This window comes from Solanum stenotomum, chromosome 10 (assembly GCF_019186545.1).
Source record: "Solanum stenotomum isolate F172 chromosome 10, ASM1918654v1, whole genome shotgun sequence".
NCBI classification, from domain to species: Eukaryota; Viridiplantae; Streptophyta; class Magnoliopsida; order Solanales; family Solanaceae; genus Solanum; species Solanum stenotomum.
In genome coordinates this window covers 2581495-2606062 of record NC_064291.1, presented here as the reverse complement: position 1 = coordinate 2606062, position 24568 = coordinate 2581495, and the positions used below count along the sequence as shown (strand labels likewise).

Here is a 24568-nt window from a genome sequence, read left to right as displayed (position 1 = left end):
TATGCTATATGATATATTACGGAGTGAATAGTTTCCAAAATCCTTTTGTTTGAGAGGGATAGTTAAAACCTCTCATAATTTAGGGATAAATAGTTTCAAAAATCATATTTACAAAAATAATTAAGACTTTTCATAGTTTAATCGAGTGTGCCATTATAAGGATGTTTTTAATTAGGGACCTTTAACACTTGGTTTAGATGGTTGTTAGCCTGTTATCTATTGTATTGTTAGTATAAATACGATATTTGTTTTGATTGTTACTTAAATTCTATTATATTGTATTGTATCATTTAAATTTATCGTTAGGTAATAACGAAAAGACCCGTTCTAAACAGCACACTAGCAAAATTTCCTTTGGATCTCCATTTTACGTGGCAATCCCTCATTGCCTACACCCATATCCAACCGGTCCCACTTCCGATTTTGCAAAATCCACGTGTCTGGCTCAGAACAACCATCTAAACAAAAACAAGTTCTCCATCGTTCCTCTTCGAAATGCCAAAATCACCATGGCCACTTACGTCGTCGCCGGTACCGGCACCACCACCACCGCTCTCATCGGAAATACTCGCCGGAGATCCTCTTCTGCCGCTCAATCGATTTCTCATCTAGCTCTTAACTTCCCTCAAAACCGCTCTTACCGTCGCCGGACGTCGAAAACATTTTCTCCAATCTATGCTTCTGTATCTGCATCTCCAGCGCCAGTTACTAAACCGGATGACCTCGTTGGTGCCATTCTTTCTAAGGTACAGCTACTGGACTTTTATTTGCTGATGATTTTTTTAGAAGAAAAAGGGGACATTGATGAAATTATTAGTAAATTAGAGTTCCTTTTAGATAGAACAGTAAGCTTAGTTGCTTTTTGCAGTCTAAAACTAGTGAATAACCTTAATTTGGCGATTCAAACAGCTTGTATGTTTAATTTACTCACTGAGTCCAAACTATCAGCAGTGATAAACTGATAGTAACAATTTCTAGTACATTGCGTGGGACCTAGTAGTCAATAAAGTGCGTTGAGAACTATAAGGTCTTGGGTGGTCTCTGGTTCAAAACTCACCGGAGTCGAAATTTAGTTTCTTCCTATTTATCCAAACCTTGGTTGAACAGTTACCCAATACCTATGCTAGTGGGAGGTAGCGAGTATGGTGGAATTTGTAGAGGTATGCGCAAATTGGCCTAGACACCACATTTATATATATAAAAAAAAAGTTCTTTTTTTTACCTCTTCATAGGAGCTCCCGCCTTTTTGCTCTCTTACTGACTCGAACCCACAAACTTATGGTTGGAGGTGGAGGGTGCTTACCAACTCCCTTTTATCTGGTTCTTTGTGTTATGCAACCAAAAACCTGAAGTTCAACATCTTAACTTTCTTTGACATCTTAACTACTATTGCTTATTGTCTGTTCTGAACTGTTGCTTAATGAAGCATCTCTGAAATTTTCGTTTAGTAACTTTCTATTTACCTTTCCTCTTGTGGTTGTTAGCCACTTACACAAAGCCTCTTCAAATTAAAGTAACAAAGTATGCCAAAATTCAGCACAACCCTGGCCTATCATTACAATTTGCTGCACACTTGGGTGAAAAACAGATACCTCTGTACTTCAGAAAGAACCCAAAAGGAAAAAAAGAGGCACACTAAAATCTCTCTGTGTGCATTCTCTAGGCTCATCCACTTTAACACCAGTGGTAGAGTTTTGGGCCTCAAATAGGTTGAGAAAAAATAGGCCAGTGTTTCCTTGTAGATTTTAAATGCTTACCAAAAGATTAGGGGGAATCTTGATTAAGAGTCTAACTGGATTGTGCTGCTTCATAAAGTAGTGAAACTAACTTCTCAAGGTTAAAGAAGCACGGTAGATCTTACCTACCCAACCACATGGCAAATGCCTTATATTGTAGCAGTTGGCCAATTTGGTTGTATTTTTATTGCATGTGTTACTTACATTATAGTTGCATTCTAAGTACTTTTGTTTAGGAAGTTATAATAACATCAGCTGAGCATCATCACTTAACCAGGTTATGCAAACAGATCGAGGGGTTTTGCTGACAAGGGATGAGCACAAAAGTGTAGCCGAAGTGGTTCAAGAATTGCAACATTTTTGCGTGGATGAACCTGTGAAATGCCCTCTTATATTCGGAGGTAAACATGTTAAGAGAAAGAGTTCTATTAAATTTTCTATGTTAATGTCTCCCAGTTTGACACTTTAATTATCGGAAATTATTTTCTATGTTAACGTAGTATATCTGGCCTAGTTACGCATCTTATTTCTCCTACATTGTGCCTATTTCTAGTAAGGCATTGAGTGCACCATTCTTCTGAAGAATTTCCTACCAATTCTTTCTTCTTGTTTTGAACAATGTGTGCACGCAAATTAGCGTACCCCCCATACATTTTAGAATTTCCACTTTATAAGTCTGCAGAATATGATCTGTGGAGAGATACTGTGTAAGAATGTATGAACTTGTATACCATAGAATAAAATGCACCAAAATAGGGAATAACCTCTGTAGTTATACATGAGCTGGCTTGAAAACATAAACAAGCTAGAACCTGTTAAGGAAGTTGGGTGCTCACGTTGACTATTTGCACTTAGCATGCATCAAATGTTTTGGATGATAGGTAAAATAACTTCTTTAAAAAATTAACACCCGTTGTGTGACTATCATGTAGTTATTTGTAATATGAGTCCGTGTGTGTGTATGTGAGTGTGCGTTTGATTAAACTGTAAGATTTGCTGCTGATGAAAGATGTTAGTTGTTTCTCTGGTTATCTGAAGAGCAATAGTTACTGAAGTTTAATTCTAGCAGTTTATGCATAAAGGCAATAGTTATGTTAACCATGTCTCATAGCAAATCAAAAGCTCCTACACTGCAATTAATAGTGAATTCCTTGCAGAATGGGATGTAGTGTACTGTTCAAATCCCACTTCACCTGGGGGTGGCTATCGGAGTGCATTTGGTTGCCTTTTCTTCAAAACGAATGAAATGATTCAGGTTGTTGAAGCCCCTGACATTGTAAGGAACAGAGTTTCCTTTTCGCTTTTTGGTTTCCTTGATGGTGAGGTTTCCTTAAAAGGTACGAAAACAGAGGCAAGCATGTCCTATTTCCACATTTATCTCTTATTACTCATTCTTTTATCCTTTTATAGAGGAGTAGAATTGTCTTTGTGTGTTTATATGGTAAGCGTGATTTGCTGCATCAAATGCCAAACATAACAAGGGGAACACTTCCTTAGCATGTCACTGCTTGCAATTAGCATACTTTACAAGAACAATATACAGGCATCTGACTGTAATTCGGTTCGTTTTGTCTATACACATTTACAGTTTCTGGTTTCTAAGTTGCCTGTATTTAGTTCACAATCTGTTAAATCCTAAACCATTATAAGGATGTTTTTATATGAAAGCTTTGAGATTAGTGAAGTACACAACAACTAAGCCTTAATGCCAACTAGTTTGGTATCTCCTATGTGAACTTTTGCTTCTGTTATGTCCTATTCTTAGCTAAATTCGCTTACACTTCGTCTCATGAACGAAGGTGTATGACACCTTTTGCTCTAGGCAGCCAAGCACTGATGAATAACTTGCTCACATAATCATTTCTTAGATTTAGTATCATTGTCCTGATGTACGAGCGAGTATTTTTGCTCTTTCATGCCCAAGACAAAACTTGATACGTCAATTCAAGGTCTAGACTAGTTCATGATGTGGTGCCCAGTTCTTTTACCATTCTAGTCTGGGATTATTCTAACCACCAGCTTCATGATGCAGGAAAGTTGAATGTTTTAGATGAAAAATGGATCCAAGTTGTGTTCGAACCACCTGAACTCAAGGTAGGAGGGTTAGATTTTCAGTATGGTGGCGAGAGTGAAGTTAAACTAGAAATCACATACATTGATGAGAAGATCAGATTGGGAAAAGGCTCAAGAGGTTCCTTGTTTGTGTTTCAAAGACGCAAACCTTGAAATGCTAGTCTTTCAAGTTTATTCTTATAGTATACAACCAATTCTATGTACAAACATATCGTAGAAAGTGAAACAAATTGGAACATTGTTCAAAGAGAACTCGTCGCGTTATTCTGGGTGTGTAATGTAAAACTATCACTAACTTCCAGCCTTCGGAACCAAATTTACCAAACTCAGAAAGAAAGTGAATTAATCTTCCGTATCTCTGTGATTGAGTAGTGAAAATTGCTAGCAATAACTGTTGTTTGTTATTGTGTGTGTACTCCCTCTGTTCCGAAATACTTACTTATGTTTCATTTTACGAAAGTCAAACTACATGAAGTTTGATCGACCAACTTAATATGAAAAAGATTGCAACTTATAGAACTTCTCATATAGTTTTTGGGGCATTGAGTCTAAGAAACAAGCAGCAGTTTTCAGCTACAGTACAAATCGATTTGAATTCAAGACTCAAAACAATCCATAGCATGCACAAAATGACAGGAAAAAAATGGAGTTACCAAAGACTGCTTCATCTTAACCAGGACCAACTTTTGGAATGTCATAATGCTCAGTAAGATTAGCTAGGTATCGATTAAATTCTTGAATTCTATCGCGGTGGGATTTCTTGGCTTCTTTTGCCAGTCGTTTGATGTTTAGTTTCTCCCACTGCTCGAGGTATTTTCTCTCTGCTAGTGTTAGATGATCGTCGTTCTTGGTTACTTGTTCTTTCCTCCCTCTGTCGTCAAGATAACTATCGTCTATATCATCCTCAAGTTGGTTTGTTGTCAATGTGTTGTTTCCACCTGCCATCCACAAACAAGGTTATGTTCAACACACGAAAGTTAGAGTCAAGTCGAATGGACATAACATCCAAGCATGGATTAGTTACATACCATATTTTCTAAACTAAGTTCACAAATTATCAATAAACAAATGCATAATACATAGATGACACCTTAACTTGGCCTCAACTGACAACTAAACACCCCCACATTGAAAATGCACGTTTAGACACCTTAACTTTGTTTAAGTTGGGCTCGTAAACACACTTTTTCGGATGTACATTCTCAAATTGTGCATTTGAGATATGCATTTTCAAAGTTGGGATGTAAAGTTGCTGGTTGAGGCAAAGTTAAGGACATCTATATATTTTGCCATAAACAAACTGTAAATGTTTATGCTTTATCAAGATGAACTACATGATACATATCGATTTTCTTTGCTTTTTCTTCATCTTCACTGAAACAATAGAAATAGCTGCTGATCTCAGATAAAATTACGCGTCTTATGCTAGGGCAGTTCCCTTTGCTAAAAGCCACTAGGCTTTAAATAACAAGGTTGTGAAACTCATATTGACACTAAAAATGAGATTGACAACGGAGACACAAAAGATAAAGCAAACATTAGTGAACAAGGTATTTAACTTTTACAAGGATGAGCACAGAAAACACGATGAAATACAACAACATTGACCCACTGCAGTAAAACTCTTACCAGATGTTCTTTTCGCATAAGTTATAACCATACAGAATTGACTATTTTCAGTATAGGTCGTTAAGATTTTTCTGCTAAAGATCAGCCAAGGCTGTTAAAATGCATGACATAATTTTGCTCATGAAGTAGGTTGAATAGCATGTCAGTATACATATATACCGCGGCTAGAAATTAGAAGTGCAGTTGAATGTTAAACCAACTACTATCTAAAAAAATGCTCACGCCTAGCCGCTCTTAGAATACTGTTTAGACAAACTTAAGATAACTAGAAATGAACAAAAAGCACCACCCGTAACGGCCATAAGTAAGGTAAAATGAAACAATCAATTCTCAGTTAGGCATGATAACAGAGAGAACAAGATATGATCTCCAATGAGCAAAAGAATGATGCTTCAAACTTTTTTGTGTGTTGGTTATTACCTGTCACTTGAGTCACGAGATCATACTGATGCTTGTGCTTCTTTTTCTTTTTTATCCCGTTAGATTTCACATCTAGAGCTTTTCCCTTTAGTCTTAACTTCCCAGCAACAACGTTTTCGTAATCTGACATCTTACCTGATAGAAGAAGTTCAAATAAATTAACCTCATAACTTAATTGGCAATGTGCCTAGTTCAACACCCCTCCCGGGTTATCATGGAGGGTAAGCATGTTCGTTCGGAAATGCTTTATCTATAATACACATTTCCTCCCCCTAAAACTGATTTGAGATTGAAGATTCCTTCCCTCCCTTCTACCTCCAATCCCAGAGTGAAAGATACAATGATAAATAAAGACAGCGCCCTGTAATCAACAACATGATAAAAAGATAACCAGAGCGAAAGAAACAACAGATAGTGATAGAAATTTAAGACTGACAAAATACCAGATAATAATACAATACTCCTGGTCAAGACACTACCCCACCCCCAAACAGAAACATAACATTATGTCATACTTCTTATCGAATCTAGCAAAAATTTGCAGGCACACAACATTTCTGGTTTAAACCTTTCGTACAATCAAAAGCAATCGCCTCAAGTAAAATTCTTATTAGCGATAATAACAACAAACATGAGCCGAGTGTCTTTCAGAAACAACCTCTCTATCTCCCCCGAGGTAGAGGTAAGGTATACATACACTTTACCCTCCCAGACCCCACTTAGTGGGATTTCACTGTATGTTGTTGTTGTTGATAATAACAGCAAATAGAAGAACAATCCATCTATCATATTCCAATGACCAGGTATAAACTTCAATTTTCGACAAAAATTGCTACTCCTATAATTCAACTTTCAAATAATTTCTTTATACAAATAACATAGAAGAAAAGATCTTTAAACTCCCACACCAAGCTTCAACAAAGATCTCCACTCAAAGAAATCCATGAACATTTAATCTTTTTCATTTACCTTACCTAAAATCATCCATGTTAAATCTTCATCATTTTCAAAGGGCAAGTTATATCCACCCTTTTTTTTTTTACAAAAAAAAAATCCAATCTTTACCGTCAATGAATTGAATTGAAAATCATGGCGTGTCAGGTTCAAATCCCATGTATAAAAACACTAGTATCAACTGTACTAGCTTTGATTAACACACTCCACTTGTGAAATTACACTAAATATATTATTGTTATATCAGTCTTGATGAATAGAGTTATCTGATATCATTAGAGGTGGGAGGTATACTCAAGTTTATCCAGACACCACGATTATTAAAAAGAACTTATCTTTACACGAATTTCATGTACAATGTCATAAATACACAAACGAAACACTGAATAATTCAACAAACTACGATTAAAAATTCATGCTTTTTTTTTCTATTGCCAATTTTGCAGTTTAAATTCTTGAAATAGGGAAACAATTTGGGGTTGGGGGGGTATTGAGCGTACCTGTTTGAGAGTGATGAAGAGAGATCATTACAATCATCAATTGCTATGGAACAGAGCTCCATTTTAGAGTATCTTGTTTGGTTTCTCGAACATTCTAAGAGTCACTGGAAAACCAAGAAGAAAAAAAGAAAAAAAGATTATTCTAATGCCAAACAGGCTCAATTTTTTCGACATGTTATGCGGTGAAGTGGTAGGACTATTTCATCTTAATCAGAGATTTCGATTTGAGCTTCGATTATGGAGAAAATCTTGTTGAGAGTATCACCTCTACCTCTCCAAATGGGTCTGCGATCTCAATTTAGTAAGATTTTAATGCAGATATATACTTTAGGATGGTCTTAATCCTTGTAATAGCTTTTTTTAATATACTTATAAAATATTGTGTAATTATAAATTAATTTATTTATTAACTTTTACTACTAGCAAAGGTAAAAATGGAAAAAAATATTAATTTTCTCTGATTTTGCTAAAATTAACAATTAAATAGAAACTAATATTATTATACTAAAATATAAAGGAGAACATAGGATAAATTTGGAAGTTTAAAGTTAAATATGAATAAAAATTATTCTTTTTAGAGAAACTAACAAGAAATGGAACACGTAAATTAAGATACAAGAAGTTGTTCTTCTGGATGAGAAGCTATTTTTAACATTCTTAGAGAAAGTAGTGAGTTGTATCACATAAATTAAGATATAACAAGTTCGATTGTCGAAGTTGAAATCTCATTCAATTCATAAAAATTCGCCTACTATCCTCCTTACTCGCACTCCTACAAACTTGAATGAGGACAATCAGACTAATCCCAAAAAAAAAACTCACTCGAGAAAGAGGCCCCTTTCTGCCTTTCTTACTTGATTCGTCTTTCATCTCAGTGTCTTATCCAGATTGAATGTATACTATCCCCTATCGGACTAAGGGTTTTGATCGAATATTCATCTCTCTACCTTCATTCAATCAGTAAGAAAAGAAATATGGAATAAAGAGTTTAATTCCATATTATAGGTGAGAAGCTATTTTTAACATTCTTTTAGTGAAATTCCTGACTCGACTAGTATCGTGCAGTTAGAATGTGAACTTATCCTATTGCCAAAAGACCTTCTAACAAGAAATAACTTATTAGAACCCTCCTACATTTCTCACAGTGAACTCGGATTAAACATGTTAAAAGTTTTGGAATAAAGTTTCAAACAGCAATTTCACTACATTAATCTGGTCAAAGTAATACATTAATAACTTATTAGAACCCTCCTACAATTCTCACATTGAACTACTACATATTCCTCATAAGTCATAATATTCATCCTCTTCCAGTTAGTTTTCTTCTTCATGAGTCGGCAGCGACAGCAACTGCAGCAGCTTCTGGTAAGGTAAAGATTTTCACAGGTGAAGTTTGGGTTTTGAGTGGAATGTGTGAAGAACCAAGTAACTCCTTCTCCTTCTGAATCCCAGCACCTACGATTTCAAGAACTTTCCGAACTTCATTTGCAAGCTCTATGATGTAATCATCTTCATGATCAATATCGTATAGAGCCTTCTCCATTTTGAATATGTATTCTCTGTTGTTTCCACAGGGACCATGAGCAGTCGCAATTTGCCTGCAAAACGGACATCAAAGGTGGTTGTATCTCAGCCAAAGAGACGGGAGATCTTCATTTTTACACATAAGAGATCATTTCCACGACAAAAGACTACTTATGGGCAAAGGAACCAAGTCTTTACCAGGCCATCTCTTCCAACGGGGCAGGCCCTAGATAGTACTTATTATTCACTTTGTCAGGAGTGGATGTAAACCTGAAATGGGAAATTGGAACAATCAACTCAATGTGTATTTTTTCCACATTAACGAACTATATGAAGTTCTTGCACTTAAATGGGGTACGTTAGAGAAAGTATAAAGGCATCGGATAAAGAACTTACACTATTACTCCTGTTAAAGCTGGCTGAGCAGAGTCTTCATCCTGAAAGAGTAATTAAGAAAACATGAGGAAAGGAGCTTGTTTTCTCTTTAACCAGTTCGTTAACTCTCCTCGATAACTTGTGTTGTTCCCATTCCATAAAGAGATGCAAAGACTCAAATAAGTTATTGACTTACCCTGTAGAAGTCTACTAAGGTCTTGCTGTCGTACTCACACTCTCTTCTTTCAAGATACTGTAAAGTACAGATTAAAGATTCAACATTAGAGTCGAGACGTGCAAGTGCTATGGGAGGATGTGTAGACTAATTGAAGCCCGAGGCCCGGAGATGGGAATGGAACAACCATAAACATTATGAGAGATCATTAAAGAATAGTTCACATACCTCCATTGCCTTCTTTTCCTTTTCAGGCCCTCCTCGCACACAATAAACAGCACCCCACTGAAAGAAAATGCACATATAAGTAAACTGACACAAGAAATGGCAAGAACATTCGGCGAGAGATTGAAAAAAAACAACAAGAATTCAATATCAACAACATTAACCACAATCATAGTCTAAATCACTGAAAGTAGAGTGCAGCAATTATACTCGGAGCTATTGTTCTCACTTCTCACTACACAAGGATGCAACACAAAAGCATCTTGCATTGCAATTGGCATGTCAAAGAGATTATGTTATACAATTTATGATAGGTATTTAGAACATTAAAGAAACAGAGAAATAAAATGCAACATTTCTGCTCAAAGACATTCTCATGTAGAATATATTATACTCTGCAGGTAAAGAAAGTAACAAGCTAACATCCACTTACGCAAATAGCTCCTTCGCTTTCTTCCAATGTGCAAGTTCTTGCAGGGTGTTCTGGTGTACCTCTATGATCAATGCAAGCTGATGCATTCACATAAACACAATTGACTTCAAATTAGAAATTCTACAAACAAATATCAAAACTTGAAGCAATGACAAGCCTCGGGGTAACAACAACGTACCAAGATCAAACACACGCTTGTAATCCTTGATGTAACCAATCATTTTCTCATCATATTCAAAACCTGGATTCCATACCAAGGAGCCATAGCCGAAAATCCAGAAGACCATGATTGTGAAAGCTTCTTTAAGCTGAGAACTGCATTATTAACCATAAAATGGATTATTCAAATGGAAATACTCTAAAATATACTCTTTTTTCCCCTCAAGAACAACTATAAAAGCAGAAAGTTGCTTTGGGAAACAATTTTTCTCCCAAATTTTGCATTTGCCACTAGAGATAGAAACAACACTTCAGAGCAGGACAAAATACATTAACAAAATACAACTTTATTTGATTCTTTTCTATTTGTTTCATTGTAATGCACCAAAAAGGTTAAAGGGACCTTGTTTATTACAAAAACTATAAGAAAATAGCTACTTTATTTCCTAAAACAAATACTATTAGTTATAATTTTCCATAAAAGTAACAGCCAAAGTATATATTATCCTAAACAAACTCTTCCAAAGCCAAACCAAAAGCACAAATTGTATTCCCAAAAAATAAATGTTTTGTTGCCATAAACTATGCTACTCGGATTCTTCAAAAGTGTCATTGGGAGTGTAACTGATCCTCCAAAAGTAGTGCATTTTTTAAGGATCCGACACCAGTTGGAGAGTCCAAGCAATAGTATTCGAGTAATACAACGCACTATACAAGCTCTAAAACACAATATACAATTTATTAAGCACAATGTACAAACATTAGGAAAAGATAACATTTTTACACATTTTACTTCGTCATAATAACATTAACCTTACTGTTCATCCACAAAAACCTAATTTGAAGTAAAATAAATGTCCAGAAACAAAATTACAAGCTAAAAATCGGGAAAGGAAACCAAGAAACTTCAAAAACGATAACAAATTGCTAATATATCAGCAAAATTAGGAAGAAAAAAACAAAAAACAAAAGGAAAAAATCGAAAAATCTTAGTAGCTCGATTAATTAACTACTAACTTTCACCTCCATATGGTGAGTTCGAGGTTTCGATTCCCCATCTTGTAATCCCCTCCCTATTTCCCCTTCCCCTTCACTTACTCCTACCCCAATTTTTTCGGTTTTCAATAAAATGGAGATAAAGCAAAGAGAGACTCACCAATATATGCTTCAAATGGATGAAAAAGCAATGTTTTTTTTCCTGAAAAAGGATGAATTTGAGGAAATAAAGAGAAACCCTAGAGGAGAGAGAAGAAAACAGAGAGAGAAACAAAGATATTTGTTTCTTTTTGAATTTTCTCTCTTCTCTAAAAATGGGTTTACTGAAATGGAGGAGGAAACAAGAATAAAGAAAGTATATTTATAGGTGAAGCAGAAAGAAAGGGATTCTATACTTTTTTTTGTACCTAGACACCATGTGGATGCCTGGTCCATCAACATCAATGCATCTGTCCATTTTCATTCATGGGGTTTGGAGGAGGTGGTGGTGGGAGGATTGACGGTATTTATTTCATATTAATTGTCTATCTTACTGAAAATAAACGTGATTCATATATTTTTTTTTATCTATGTTCACTCTTAATTGTCCTGATTTCCTTTTAGAGTCAAATTGTCAAAAAAAAAAAAAAAATGACTAACATTTTACGTAGTTTTTATCAAATTGATATGTAAAAAATTGCAATTTCTATAATTTTTGAATATTTATTTATTTTATTTAAAATATCGAATTAATGTAATCTAATTAAGTAAATTGACTTTTAAAAACGCATATAACAATTAAAAGTGGACGAAAAGAGCATTTTTTTTTATTCTTATGAGTGATTCTTTGTTCAAGAGTGTTTAGCTTTTGAAAATAGAACTAATTCATATTTTCCTCTTATGATTATTTTTTTTAAGAGTGTTAACTTTGAAAATAGAATTAATTAATACTTTTCTATTTTATTCTTATGATTATTATTTTAAGAGTGTTAACTTTGAAGATGGAATTAATTAATATTTTTGTGTTTTATTGTTATGATTATTTTTTTTAAGAGGGTAAACTTTGAAAATAGAATTGATTCATATTTTTCTATTTTACTCTTATGACTAATTCTTTTTTTCAAGAGTGTAAACTTTGAAAATAGAATTAATTCATAATTTTCTAATTTTTTTTCTTATGATTAATTCCTTTTTTTAAGAGTTTAAACTTTGAAAATTGAATTAATTCATATATTTTTTAATTTTATTCTTATGATTAATTCTTTTTCAAGAATGTAAAGTTTGAAAATAGAATTAATTCATATTTTCCTATTTTATTCTTATGATTTTATGTTTTTTCAAGAGGGTAAACTTTGAAAATAGAATTAATTCATATTTTCCTATTTTATTCTTATGATTAATTCTTTTTCTCAGGAGTGTAAACTTTGAAAATAGAATTAATTCATAGTTTCCTATCTCATTCTAATTCTATTTTCATCTGCTTTGTCAAATAAATTAAAATAAAGAAAGTACTTGGAGTCAGCTTTTCAAACTTAAAAGTTCTTTTTGGAAGTTTCGAGATAAAAATTGACATAATTATAACCAAACAAATTTATGAAAAAAGTAGAATAAAAAAAGAAGAAGTAATACTTTTTCTCAAAATACTTTATGACAGTGGTTTTGCGTTAATATCTTAGATGATCATTCAATTAATAGTTATTTTCATAGAAAGTCACGTAATTTTCTTTTAGAACTTCAAACTTACTCATCAAAAAGCCTATTTGGCATTGCTACTAAAAAAAATTATTTTTAGAAGTACTTTTTTTTAAATGACTTTTTAGAAAAGTGTTTTTTTTAAAAATAATTTATATTTAGCTAATTCATTTGAAAAAAATTTTAATGAGCAAATTGCGTGAATTGACAAAGTGATACTTGAAAAAACCTTAATTTCTCTTTAAGTATCACTTAATTTCATGCTCATACATTTTCTAAGCTAATTTTGATAGCTTGGTAAAATATGCTATATTGATTTTATATTGTTTTAGTTGGATTCTTAAAATTTCCAAACACTTATATAAATTATGTTTAATGTGTGCATGTCACATGACAGATTCATAGTTTTTATTAAGGAGGTTCGAGATTTAAAAATATTGTGCTTGAGATTTAAATTTGAAATCTCAAGATAAATATAAAACATTAAGTCAATTTCTACTCTTATGTTGAAAGAATTCAGAATCTATATATACTCACATAAAAAATAACTAAGGGATTCGAATGAATATCCTCCTCGAGTCCTAGATCCGCCCCTACACATAGAGTAATAGTTTTGCAAGGAAAGTTTTGAATGAACCTAGACGGTTTTGTTTGAGTAAATTCATTTCTGCACATTTAAGACCGGAATTTGAGGCGGGGTGCATGGGACTGGACCACCAATTTAGTGTAATTTACTTCAACTAGACTAATTACCCATAAAAATATACTACTTTTTCGGTTTTAAAATATCGTGTTTTTTTCATTTATAAGTTTTTTTTAAAAAATAAAAAACATTGATAGTAGGATTAGAAGGTTATTTGACTATTTTACTCATATTATATTTTAAAATATAATTCATTTTTATTAAATATTTACTTTACTCATATGTTATAAATTGAAGTGTTTGTATTTTCATAAACATCTACTAGTAAAATGGATAAAAGATACTTATTCCTTTCATTTTTATTTATCCTCTATTTTAAAAATATTTTTTCACTTTTGCTTTATAACATATCAAGAATTTCTTTTTATTTTATTATGAATATTGTGGTAAAATACTCATATTAATCATTGTTTCTTAAGGGGCAGAATAAATTCAAAGTGGGTAAATAAAAGTGAACAGTACTTATCAATTTTAATATATTAAAAAAATATTTTTATTTTTATCTCAATATTAACTACTTACTCACTAAATAATTTAATATGAATATTGTGATATTGTGATATATTGTTTCTTAAAGGGTGTGTAAAATTTAAAATAGATAAATAAAAATAAAGGAAAAGAATAGTTAATTTTGTCTTGAAATTTTAAAATATTAGAATATTTTTTATAAGGACAACAAATATTTTGATATAAAATATTTTAAATAAGGACAATAAGTACTTTGAAATGGAGGCAGTAATAATAGAAAATCGTTTAACATACTAGATTCATTGAACCTAGACAATTGTAAAGGGAGAAATTAAATAATTAAAATTTAAAGAAAGAAATTAGAGGATTATTTAAAGTGAACTATTTCTAAACAAAAAATATTCTTTCTTAAAAATAACTGATTCAAAATAGTTGTTATTTTAGAAAATCGAGTTATACTCCCTTCTTTGTTTTTTATTCGTCATATTTCTCTTCATGAGAATTAATTTGATTAATTTTCGGAGCTAAATTGAACTACAATAATTTAATATTTTAAACGTAAAAGTTAGATATTCAAAAACTATATAAAAATACTATAAGTTTCAATTCTTCTTGATAAAAAACTACATCTTAAAATATTGGTCGAAGTTCATGCACTTTGACTCTTAGAAAACGAAATGTGACAAATAAAAAGGAACAAAAAGAGTAATTAATGATTGATTTTCACCTTTATTCTTACTTTATAAATATGGAGAGAGATTAATAAAGGGAAGTATTAAAAAATGTTGTGTAAGAGGCTCTACAAATATTGTCGCATTTGTATTAAATTCTCCATAAATATGTAGTTTTTGAAGGATCCGATACATATCAAACAAAGAAAAATATGTTTCTAACTTTTATTTCACAATTTAATTTTTGGCCACAATGCAAATTTTCAGTGTAGACTTAATTCAAGTTCATAAGCAGATTCAGAATTTAAAGTTTATTCTTACGATTAATTCATTTTTCAAGAGGGTAAATAAGTTTGTAAAATTTTAAAAATAAAATAAAAGTTAAGGAATAAATTAATAAAATTATCTTTTTTATTTATGATTTCTTAACTCTATATTTGGATGATTGTTATGTATTGTTTCGTAAAATATCATATTAATTGTATTGTACGTATTGTTGTTAATGAATATGATGTTTATCTTTCTCTAACATTAACATAATGACACGCATCAACAGTTTGAATGTTAAATCTATAAGAAATATAGGATATGGGGTAGAACTACTATAAAAGGTAGGTAAAGAATAAAATATGATTATTAAAAAGTATTAAAATAACGACGTGACCACATTAAATTGATCATTATAAAAATGAAATAGGTCAGGTCTCAGGTCTCAAGTCAAGTGTCAGGGTCGGATACCGATCCAAAAGTTGGATCTCAAATGGGATGTTAGGGACAGAGTTGGGTCTTAGAGCGGGATCGAATCTCAAATCGGAGTCGGATGTTGGGGTCGGGGTCAGATCTCGAGTCAAGGTTGAGTCTCAAATTGAGGTTGAATCTTGTGTCGGGTGTCAGGTTTGGATTTCAGTTCAAAAGTTGGATCTTGAGTCGGATGTTGGGGGTCAGGAGTCAAGGTCGGGTCTTGGGTCCCGGGTCAAGGTCGAGTCTCGAATGGAGGTCAGATCTTGGGTTGGGGTCGAGTCTCGGGGTTAGATCCTGCTTCAAAAGTTGGATCCCGAGTCAGATGTTGGTTTTGGGTCCTAGTTCAAAAATTGGGTTTCAGATAGGTCTTGGATTGAGTGTCGAGGTCGGGTGCCTGATTGATTATCGAGGTTGATTTTCAGGTCTGAAACTATTTTTCATAAATATGTTTGGTTATAATTGTCCCAATTTTTCACTCTAAACTTTCAAAAAGAACTTTTAAGTTTCAAAAGTTGATCCACACTCATTTTTAATTTATTTTCTTCATTTTAATTTGTTTGTCTAATTTAAATGCCATTTAATTTCTTTTTAAATATCACTTAATTCATGCTCATACGCCTTTTGAAATAATTTTAATAGTTTGGTCAAACAGGTTACACATCAAGTCAAAACAATACATTATTTTTACTCTATTTTAGATAGATTCTCCAAACTTGTAGGAATATATGTATATACACACACACATTATGTTAGATGTGTGTATGCCACATGATGGATTTTGAATTTTTACTGAAAAATTTCAGAAAATAAAAATATAATGATCAAGATTTGAATTTAAAACTTGAAGATAAATATGAAATTATTAAGTCGATCTCTACGACTCTACCTTTATATTCAAGACATTCAAAATCTATATATATACATAAAAATAACGAAGGGATTCAAATGAATATCCTCGTAGAGTCCTAGATCCACCCCACACCTAGAATAGTAATTTTTGCAAGGAAAGCTTTGAATGAATCTAGTCGTTTTTGTAGAGTAAATTCACTTTTCACGTTTTTGACTGGAATTTGAGGCGGGTGCATAGGAGTGGACCACCAATTTAGTACTTTGCTTCAACTAGACTACCAATAAAAATACAGTCTTTGAGTTTTAAAATACCGTGTTTTTTATTTATAAGTTTTTTTTTAATTAATCGTAAGTGTTTATAGTTTTCAAGAATAACTACTAGTAAAAATGAATAAAATATATTCCTTTCTTTTACTTTTACTTGTTTCAGTATATTTATAATATTTTTTCACTTTTACTTATCACTTTTAACATATTAAGAAAAAAACATTATTACAATAAACATTTTTTTTTTTACAATAAACATTAGTGACTTATTCCCAAATTATTTTTCAAGACCTAAGACTATACATCAATTAATATGAATATTATGATAAAATACTTATATTAATCTATATTTCTTAAGGGCGGCCTAAGTTCAAAATAGACAAATAAAAGTAAACGGAGGAATACTTGTCAGTTTTAACATACGAGGAAAAGATAATTATTTTTTTCTTGTTTCATGCTGAACATTATATTGATTACTTATTCACTAAATTATTTCCCAAATTCGAAATGAACAAATAAAAATAAATGAAGAGAGTAATTAATTTTGCCTTAAAATTTTAAAATGACAAATATTTTGAGATACATATTTTTACTAAGAATGATGAATATTTTAATTAAAGATAATAAGTATTTTGAAACAGACAGAGTAGTAGCAGAGAATCGTTTAACATACTAGATTCATTGAACCTAGACAATTGTGAAGGGAGGAATTAATTAAGTAAAGTTTTAAAGAAAGAAATTATAGGATGTGATTTTGTCATATTTATTTCTCACTTTAGTGCAGGATTCTAAGCCAAAAAATATTCTTGTTAAAATAACAGATTCAAAATAGTTGTTATTTTAGAAAATCGAGTTATACTCCATTTGTTGATTTTTGTTCGTCACATTTCTCTTCATGAGAATTAATTTGATTAATTTTCAGAGCTAAATTGAATTAGATTAATTTAATATTTCAAATTTAAAAGTTAGATATTCAAAAATTATATAAAAAACACTATTAGTTGCAATCTTTCTTATACTAATATGGTGAAAAAAAATAAATTTAAAATATTGGTCAAAATTCACGACTCTTAAGTCTTAGGAAGCGAAATGTGATAAATAAAAAGAAACGGAGAAATAATTAACTATTGATTTTCACCTTAATTCTTACTCAATATATATGGAGAGAGATTAATATGGGGAAAAAAAGGCGAAGTATTAAAAAATGTTGTGCAAGAGGCTCTACAAATGTTATCGCATTCGTATTGAATTCTCCATAAATATGTAGCTTTTGAAGGATTCGATACATGTCAAACAAAAGGAAAACGTATTTCTAGCTTACTATTTCACAATTCAATTTTAGGTCACGTTGCAAATTTTTCAATTTAGACTTTATTCGAGTTAATAAGCAGATTCAGAATTTAAAGTTTATAAGCTTCTAGAGTAATCTCAAGTTAATATTATAATAATAACTGAATTAACAAACAAATTCTTCTTTCTCTTTACACCAAATCTGTACAAACTAATAAAAATAGGGTATATATAATAGCATTTACATCTTGGAAAAGAGGAAGAAAATGTTCTTGTTGTTTCCCACCTGGTGTTCAGTATCCACATTAGAGCCCGTCTAAATTCGGTTTCGCGCCGAAAAGTCCTACATTAGGGGTAAAACGCTCCCTAACAAAGGCGACTCCGTACCTAGGAAGAAAATGTTACTTACAAATAATAGGACCAAAAAGAGGAATAATGCAAGTCCTTTTTTTCTTACAAGAAAATTATAACTTTAGAACAAAATTCTCATCAATTAGATCCTTGTACTTTATTGGCTTTTCGAGCTCTCATAGCTCGATGGCATTGTATTGGGATAGCTTAAGTTATCCTGCATAGATCATATAGAAAAAACGTTGTCAATAAAGATCTAATGAAGTTTAGTTTATGGATTTAACGTTATATATACTGACAGTGTAAATAAGAAGGTTACATGATTAGTATATATGTTTTAGGTAACTTAGCTTATTGTACAGGTTAACGAGATATCTGATAGTGTATAGAAGTTAAACTTGTAACTTACCCGTGAGAGGGAAACTTGGCTATGATTTGGTGAGATATTTAGATTGTACATAAGTGATGGACATGAATTTTCTTCAGCAAGTGCTCTCAATCTTTCTAACTCTGGCAAGACAACTTTGCCAAGATCCGGTCTGTCTTTTCGTCTTAGCTCAGAGCATTGTAACGATAAGTTGGCAAGACGCATAGCCTCATCGAAGGGCCAATCATGAATAGCTGGATCAAGCATTTCGTTAAACGTCCCTTTCTCAATTGCTCTTTCAACATAGTGAGTCAGTCCCATTGGTGATCTCGCGGTTAGTATCTGCAAGAATATGATTCCTAAGGAGTATACATCAGATTTTACACCAAGCATGCCTGTTTGTTGATATTCAGGATCGATATAGCAGAATGTTCCAGCAGTTGATGTCATTCTGTATTGAGTGACAGTGTCTGCTACTGATGGAGGGACTAGTCGGGCTAAGCCAACATCACTTATCTTACTCACAAAGTTGCGATCAAGCAAAATGTTGCCCGGCTTTAGATCACGATGAACTAGTGGTTCTGGTTTGCTTTGGTGTAGGAAAAGTAGACCAGTAGCTATTTCAGAAGCAATCCGAAACCTCTGCTGCCAAGAGAGTGGTGGTGTCTTTCCTCGATGGAATAAACGGTCATCTAAGCTTCCGTTAGACATAAACTCATATACTAAGCACCCGTATTCTGGACAGGCTCCTAGAAGAAGCACCATGTTAGGATGCCGTATGCAGCTCAAGACTTCAATCTGCAGTGGAAGATAAAGAGTTTCCGAAATTAGAAATTGTACTATACTAGTTTAACATGTTAATATATATGCATTATTAAATGGAGCCTTGGAGAAATGGTAAAATTGTCTCCGTGTGACCTATAGGTCAGGGGTTCGAGCTATGGAAGCAGACACTAATGTTTGCATTAGGGTAGACTGCCTGCATCACACCCCTTGACCGGACCCTGGGTAAATGCAGGATGCCCTTTCTTTATATATGCATTACATTTGGAGCTTTCACTGATTTACCTCTTGTTGAAACTGTTGTCGTCCATGAGTTGCATCAGGACGGAGGACCTTAACTGCAACAGGTGTATGATCCAGATAGCATTTATACACTGGCCCATAGCCTCCTTCTCCAATTTTACGAGTTTGAGCAAAGTAGTCTGTTGCAGATTCGATCTCCTCGATTGTATATTTCCTGTACCTGACATCAGAGTTTGAAAGTTTATTTAGTATCTTATTCTTCTCTTCTGCTTCTTTTAAAGCTTTCATTTCCGCGCTGATTCTCTTCTGAGCTTCTAGTTCTGCAAGCCTCTGAGATGCCTCAGCATGCTCTATGGCTGCTCTAGACTTTGCCTTTTCCCTCTCTGCAAGTGCTAGTGCAGCTTCCTCAGCTAAACGTGCTTCTTCTAATCTTCGTTTTTCTTCCATTTTCCAGCGTTGAAGTTCCATTGCCTGCAAATGGACAGCATGTTAGTACACTCGTAGAATCATTATGAATAGTGTGCGAGGAGTAATAGTTTCCTTTATCGTGCCTTTTGTTTTGCTGTAAGTGCTTCCTTGCAAGCCGAACTATACATTTCCATCGTTTGCTTAAGCTCCTGCTTTAGCCTTCTCATTTCTGCTTCTATATCATCCTGTAAGCCAACAGAAAGGAATTTTCTTTTATAGCCATTCAATCAGACAAAAACATATGTTGCAGATCATGAATGGTCTAGCAATTTACAAATACTTACTCCTGGTCCTTGGGAAAATGATGGTCTATCACCGTCCAATAACGTAAGTGATAGCTCTGGTGGAGTGGTGTCCACAGATCTCCGCCCAAACTGTGTGGAATCGAAACTTTGACTATCAAAGTCTGAAAAGCCTGAAAGCCGAGGAGGGGTCGGTCCACCACTTTCATAGCTATCAGATAATGAAGAATAGATGTTATCAATGCTTGGCCTTCCAGAACTGACATATGATATGTCAGTATCTGGCAAAGAGATTTCATATGGCTTTCCATTAGGTCCTTTCCTATGAGTGAATGGAGACCTGTTTAAAATAGTACATTTGACTTAGTCCTTCAGACGCGAAAACTATGCAAAACTATAAATGTCAAAATGTTCTGAAGAACTTGCATCACTGACTATGACATTCTGATCGCGTATGCAACAGATTAAGGTTATCACTTACTTGAAACTCATTGTATCACTTTGAAGTGTAGAAGGCGGAGGATCACAAACAGGCTTCGGACCTCCTGGAAATGAACCTACACAAAGCAGTTAAAGAATGAACCACAGGATGCAGCAAAAACTTGATGGAAGGACTTTGCTTTTTTTGGTATTTGGCTCACTTCTTGAATTAGTAGAAGAGGGTGTTGAAGTATCAAATGGAGCAAATTTGGTGCTCACTGGCTGCATCAACTGGTGACGTAGTGGATGGACAAAAGGCGCGGAGCGAGAAGCAGCACGTGTAGATGAGATCTTTCCAGATTTGGAGATGACATGTACAGTACAGAAATCAGGAGCCCCTTTTAAAATGCCTCCTGGTATGTCTTTGGCTTTAAATCTGCAATGTAGACATTCTAAGCCAAGTTTGTAGCATACATATCAACATATTCCTATGAAGATTGTAATATTCGAGGGTCTTAAATTGAACAGACATATATATATTCATGATAGAGTATGACGTCTCATAAAAAAGTCATTTTTAAAGTTCTATATGAAGCAATGTAAGGAAAATCTGCAGCATACAGAGTCATACCTGAGAAGACCGCCTCTCGTTGAAGCACCAACAATCAATACCTCTACTCCTGTTCGAGTCGCATATTCAATGACTGCTCTGGCTACATCCGTGTCGTCTAGCACAATATCATAACATTGTATCTGTGTTTTTAAGGATTAGAAGAACCAAAGTTAGAAACGCGAAAGCTGAAAGGACATAATTAGTATGACTTGACAAATTTTCTGAAATGTTTGTTACTCTTTTCACATATTTATAGGTGAATTCATCTAAAGTTTTGAGTTACTAACATCTTTTCGTGTACAAAATACTCGAAAAGGAAGAAACAGTTCCTTTGTCTGCTGATCCAATTCAATATTTCCCGATCCACCTTCATCAGAATTCTGGTTTGATTCTGAAATGTAAAATGTACAGAGTTATTTCTGCAACAATGTGATTTCACACTAATTAGAACAACATAATGAAGTAGCAAAAAACAGTAGGTGATTTCTTTCCATTTGTCTAAGTTTTGGTGGACAGAGTTATCTGATATGCGATCAACTATAACTCAACTTTGCAATGAACTCCTAACTCTAACACAACCAAATCAGACAAAAAGTTTGATATAAGTCCAATAAGACTTCGACATGCAAAGTATCAATGGATGTGGCTTACTGGTCGATGAAGTGGGATGAAAACCAAAGAGAACAGGGTTCAAACTCATTAAGTAGACAGAGTTATCCACTATGCAATCATGTTTTGCTAGTTTTGACGTTGCAAATTTGCTTGCTTACAATAACTAGCATAGATTTGATAAAAATGTAAATCGTTCATCGCGCTTAAAGTTTTGTACCTTTCAGCTACTACATCAAAAACGCATCCACCATCAACAACATTTCAAGCACAACTTGAAGTTGATTCCAATCATGGGATCCCAAATGGACACAATTTACTCAATATCTTCATTTTGATTTGTACTAGTGGCCATTCTACCATATCAACATGCACATACAAATACCATAACTATCTGGTACCCGTGCTGATGATAGGTAACATGTATTCAATGAAATACTCCGCCTACTAACATACACATTCTACTTTAATTTGTAAACGTGGTCATTCTACGACATCAACATGCACAAACAAATCCCATAACTATATATCTAGTACCCGTGCTGACGGGAGGCAACATATATTCAATGAAATAGTCCTTAAGATCTTCATTTTGAGTTGTACAAGTGGCCATTTACAACATCAACATGCACAAACAACTATCATAACTATCTGGTATCTGTGTTGATGAGAGGTAACATGTATTCATTGAAACAATCCTTAATATCTTCATTTTGATTTGATACTCGTGGCCATTCTACATTATCAACAGGCACAAACAATACCCCGTGTTGATGAGAGGTAACATGTATTCAATAAAACACTCCTCCTAAACATAAACATTCTACTTTTTTTTATTTGTAAAAGTGGTCATTCTACAACATTCAACATGCACAAAGAAATGCCATAACTACCTAGTACCCGTGCTGATGAAAGGTAACATGTATTCAATAAAACACTCCTCCTAAACATAAACATTTCTACTTATTTTGATTTGTAAAAAAGTGGTCATTCTACAACATTCAACATGCACAAACAAATCCCAGAGTCACCCGATACCTGTGTTGGTAGGAGGTAGCAGGTATTCCATGGGATAGTCGAGGTCCAAGCAAGCTGGTCGTACATACACTGTTATTAAAAAAAAACATAACATGCACAAACAAACAAATATTTAAAAGAGAAAGATTAGAAGAATTACTTGAAGATGTGGATTGACCAGATGCATTAGCAGATTGCTTTAATTTGACATGAATCAAAAGAACAGTTTGTCCTCTGGCTAATAGATGATCAACAGTCCATTTTAAAGCAATTTGGCTTCCTCTATCTTTATCTATTGACACTGCTATTAGTTTATTTGGTAGTGGCATTCTTTCTCCACTCATATTTGGTGGTGGTGGCCACATTTTCTTCAATTTCAAAAAAAATTATATATATAGTTTCAACAATACATGATCATTCCTATTCTATTATTAATCCAAATATGTATTACACAAAGAATTGTTCAAATCTAACACATAAAAATGTTGTTGTGGCCTTTTGTTTGTAATTCTATCTTCAACCCATTGTATTGATTCTTGATGACAAAATTAATCATAGAATTGAAAATCTTGATAATTATGACACTTAGTTGAATTTGATCTGTTCTTGAATTTACCTTAGAGAAGAAAGATATGATTTTTAGTGATTAAAAAAATTCAGAGAATTTGATTGGAGCTCCATTTTTGGTGGATACTTAGTTGGTTTTATGTAATAGTAACCACTACTAGTATTAATTATCATAACAAACTTCTAGTTTCAATTTTGATTTTAGTTCTTAGAATATTTGCCACTATATTTAATGTTTATCAAAATTATTACTTCATCTATCTCATTTTATGTGAGGTTGTTTAACTCGACACTGAGTTTAAGTAAGAAAGATTTTTAAAACTTTTGGTCTAAAAATGAATGATCGAAAATTGTGTTGTAATAAATTATTTCATTAAGGATAAAATAAACATTTTAAAGTTAAATTATTACTTCTTTTTGGGACTGACTAAAAAGAAAGTAAGTAATATAAATTGAGACAGAGGGAGTAGTTGTTTCATCATTTAACTATCACACGTGTTTTGTTAAACTTGTTTAATTAATTTATATGTGAGGGTAATATAATTTAAAATTAATCAAATACAACATATTTCTTTTAATATAAGAACCGAAATAATTAATTGGGACTAGAAAATCGGGAGAATGTACCAATAAGTGAGGAATAAAAATGTTATTATATTTTAAATTATATATGATACACTCCATTTGGATAACTATTACTTATTTTTTATAACACTTGCTGAATATTTATCACCAGATAACTTTATTCAAATTAGAATAGATAAGAAGAAATCACATATTTTACTCACTAAATATCTATTACCAGATAACTTTATTCAAATTAGAACAAATAAGAAGAAATCAGATTTTACTCACTAAGAAAAGAATAGTGCTAAAAAAAAAAGAAGACCTATTTGAAATCAAATACTTTTACATAAGTTGTGAATATGCACACCAAGTAAGAAGAAGATTTTTTTTTTTAAAAAAAAAAAAAAATTTGTATAAAGTATACCAAAAATAGATAATTACAAATTCAAAATATTTTATAAA

The 24568-nt window shown here is 32.8% G+C and overlaps 4 protein-coding genes across 5 annotated transcripts; 1 reads left to right on the top strand and 3 right to left on the bottom strand.

Annotated features, from left to right (window-relative positions):
• The first annotated feature begins 478 nt into the window (after positions 1 to 478).
• LOC125842469 (probable plastid-lipid-associated protein 8, chloroplastic) lies at positions 479 to 4061 on the top strand. Its single transcript, XM_049521767.1, has 4 exons — positions 479 to 746; positions 2014 to 2137; positions 2894 to 3073; positions 3769 to 4061. The coding sequence occupies exons 1-4, from the start codon at positions 510 to 512 to the stop codon at positions 3960 to 3962; spliced, it is 735 nt and encodes a 244-aa protein (XP_049377724.1). The 5' UTR covers positions 479 to 509; the 3' UTR covers positions 3963 to 4061.
• Positions 4062 to 4316: 255 nt separating this feature from the next.
• LOC125841988 (uncharacterized) lies at positions 4317 to 7422 on the bottom strand. Its single transcript, XM_049521176.1, has 3 exons — positions 7313 to 7422; positions 5859 to 5993; positions 4317 to 4747 (listed from the first exon to the last, which is right to left on the bottom strand). Exons 1-3 carry the CDS (start codon positions 7347 to 7349, stop codon positions 4479 to 4481), a joined length of 441 nt encoding a protein of 146 aa, XP_049377133.1. The 5' UTR covers positions 7350 to 7422; the 3' UTR covers positions 4317 to 4478.
• A 1056-nt stretch (positions 7423 to 8478) lies between these two features.
• Positions 8479 to 11645, bottom strand: LOC125841927 (gamma-glutamylcyclotransferase 2-1-like). The gene is made up of 8 exons (XM_049521117.1): positions 11360 to 11645; positions 10223 to 10359; positions 10045 to 10121; positions 9615 to 9671; positions 9408 to 9464; positions 9233 to 9273; positions 9035 to 9106; positions 8479 to 8910 (listed from the first exon to the last, which is right to left on the bottom strand). Exons 2-8 carry the CDS (start codon positions 10329 to 10331, stop codon positions 8640 to 8642), a joined length of 684 nt encoding a protein of 227 aa, XP_049377074.1. The 5' UTR covers positions 10332 to 10359; positions 11360 to 11645; the 3' UTR covers positions 8479 to 8639.
• Positions 11646 to 18239: 6594 nt separating this feature from the next.
• Positions 18240 to 23357, bottom strand: LOC125843286 (U-box domain-containing protein 52-like). 2 transcript variants are annotated; one of them, XM_049522508.1, is made up of 11 exons: positions 23133 to 23357; positions 22994 to 23047; positions 21634 to 21737; positions 21365 to 21486; positions 20955 to 21169; positions 20795 to 20870; positions 20356 to 20653; positions 20155 to 20256; positions 19646 to 20074; positions 18620 to 19375; positions 18240 to 18427 (listed from the first exon to the last, which is right to left on the bottom strand). In XM_049522508.1, the coding sequence occupies exons 1-11, from the start codon at positions 23335 to 23337 to the stop codon at positions 18368 to 18370; spliced, it is 2421 nt and encodes an 806-aa protein (XP_049378465.1). In that variant the 5' UTR covers positions 23338 to 23357; the 3' UTR covers positions 18240 to 18367. The 2 variants fall into 2 exon arrangements, with proteins under 2 accessions (XP_049378465.1, XP_049378467.1); XM_049522510.1 differs by lacking the exon at positions 22994 to 23047.
• Between the last annotated feature and the right edge of the window lie 1211 nt (positions 23358 to 24568).

What these genes read in the sequence shown, in the direction of transcription:
- LOC125841988 (XM_049521176.1), bottom strand. Translation starts at nt 7,349, where the DNA reads ATGATTGTAATGATCTCTCTTCATCACTCTCAAACAG. An exon ending in TCTTCATCACTCTCAAACAG is followed by an intron (nt 5,994 to 7,312) that starts GTACGCTCAATA and finishes TTCTTCTATCAG; the next exon opens with GTAAGATGTCAGATTACGAA. An exon ending in TCTCGTGACTCAAGTGACAG is followed by an intron (nt 4,748 to 5,858) that starts GTAATAACCAAC and finishes TGTGGATGGCAG; the next exon opens with GTGGAAACAACACATTGACA.
- LOC125842469 (XM_049521767.1), top strand. Translation starts at nt 510, where the DNA reads ATGGCCACTTACGTCGTCGCCGGTACCGGCACCACCACCACCGCTCTC. An exon ending in TTGGTGCCATTCTTTCTAAG is followed by an intron (nt 747 to 2,013) that starts GTACAGCTACTG and finishes TCACTTAACCAG; the next exon opens with GTTATGCAAACAGATCGAGG. An exon ending in ATGCCCTCTTATATTCGGAG is followed by an intron (nt 2,138 to 2,893) that starts GTAAACATGTTA and finishes AATTCCTTGCAG; the next exon opens with AATGGGATGTAGTGTACTGT.
- LOC125841927 (XM_049521117.1), bottom strand. Translation starts at nt 10,331, where the DNA reads ATGGTCTTCTGGATTTTCGGCTATGGCTCCTTGGTATGGAATCCAGGT. An exon ending in CCTTAGTAGACTTCTACAGG is followed by an intron (nt 9,274 to 9,407) that starts GTAAGTCAATAA and finishes TTACTCTTTCAG; the next exon opens with GATGAAGACTCTGCTCAGCC. An exon ending in CCGTTGGAAGAGATGGCCTG is followed by an intron (nt 8,911 to 9,034) that starts GTAAAGACTTGG and finishes TCCGTTTTGCAG; the next exon opens with GCAAATTGCGACTGCTCATG.
- LOC125843286 (XM_049522508.1), bottom strand. Translation starts at nt 23,337, where the DNA reads ATGTGGCCACCACCACCAAATATGAGTGGAGAAAGAATGCCACTACCA. An exon ending in AGTGATACAATGAGTTTCAA is followed by an intron (nt 20,654 to 20,794) that starts GTAAGTGATAAC and finishes TATTTTAAACAG; the next exon opens with GTCTCCATTCACTCATAGGA. An exon ending in CACTTACAGCAAAACAAAAG is followed by an intron (nt 20,075 to 20,154) that starts GCACGATAAAGG and finishes GTCCATTTGCAG; the next exon opens with GCAATGGAACTTCAACGCTG.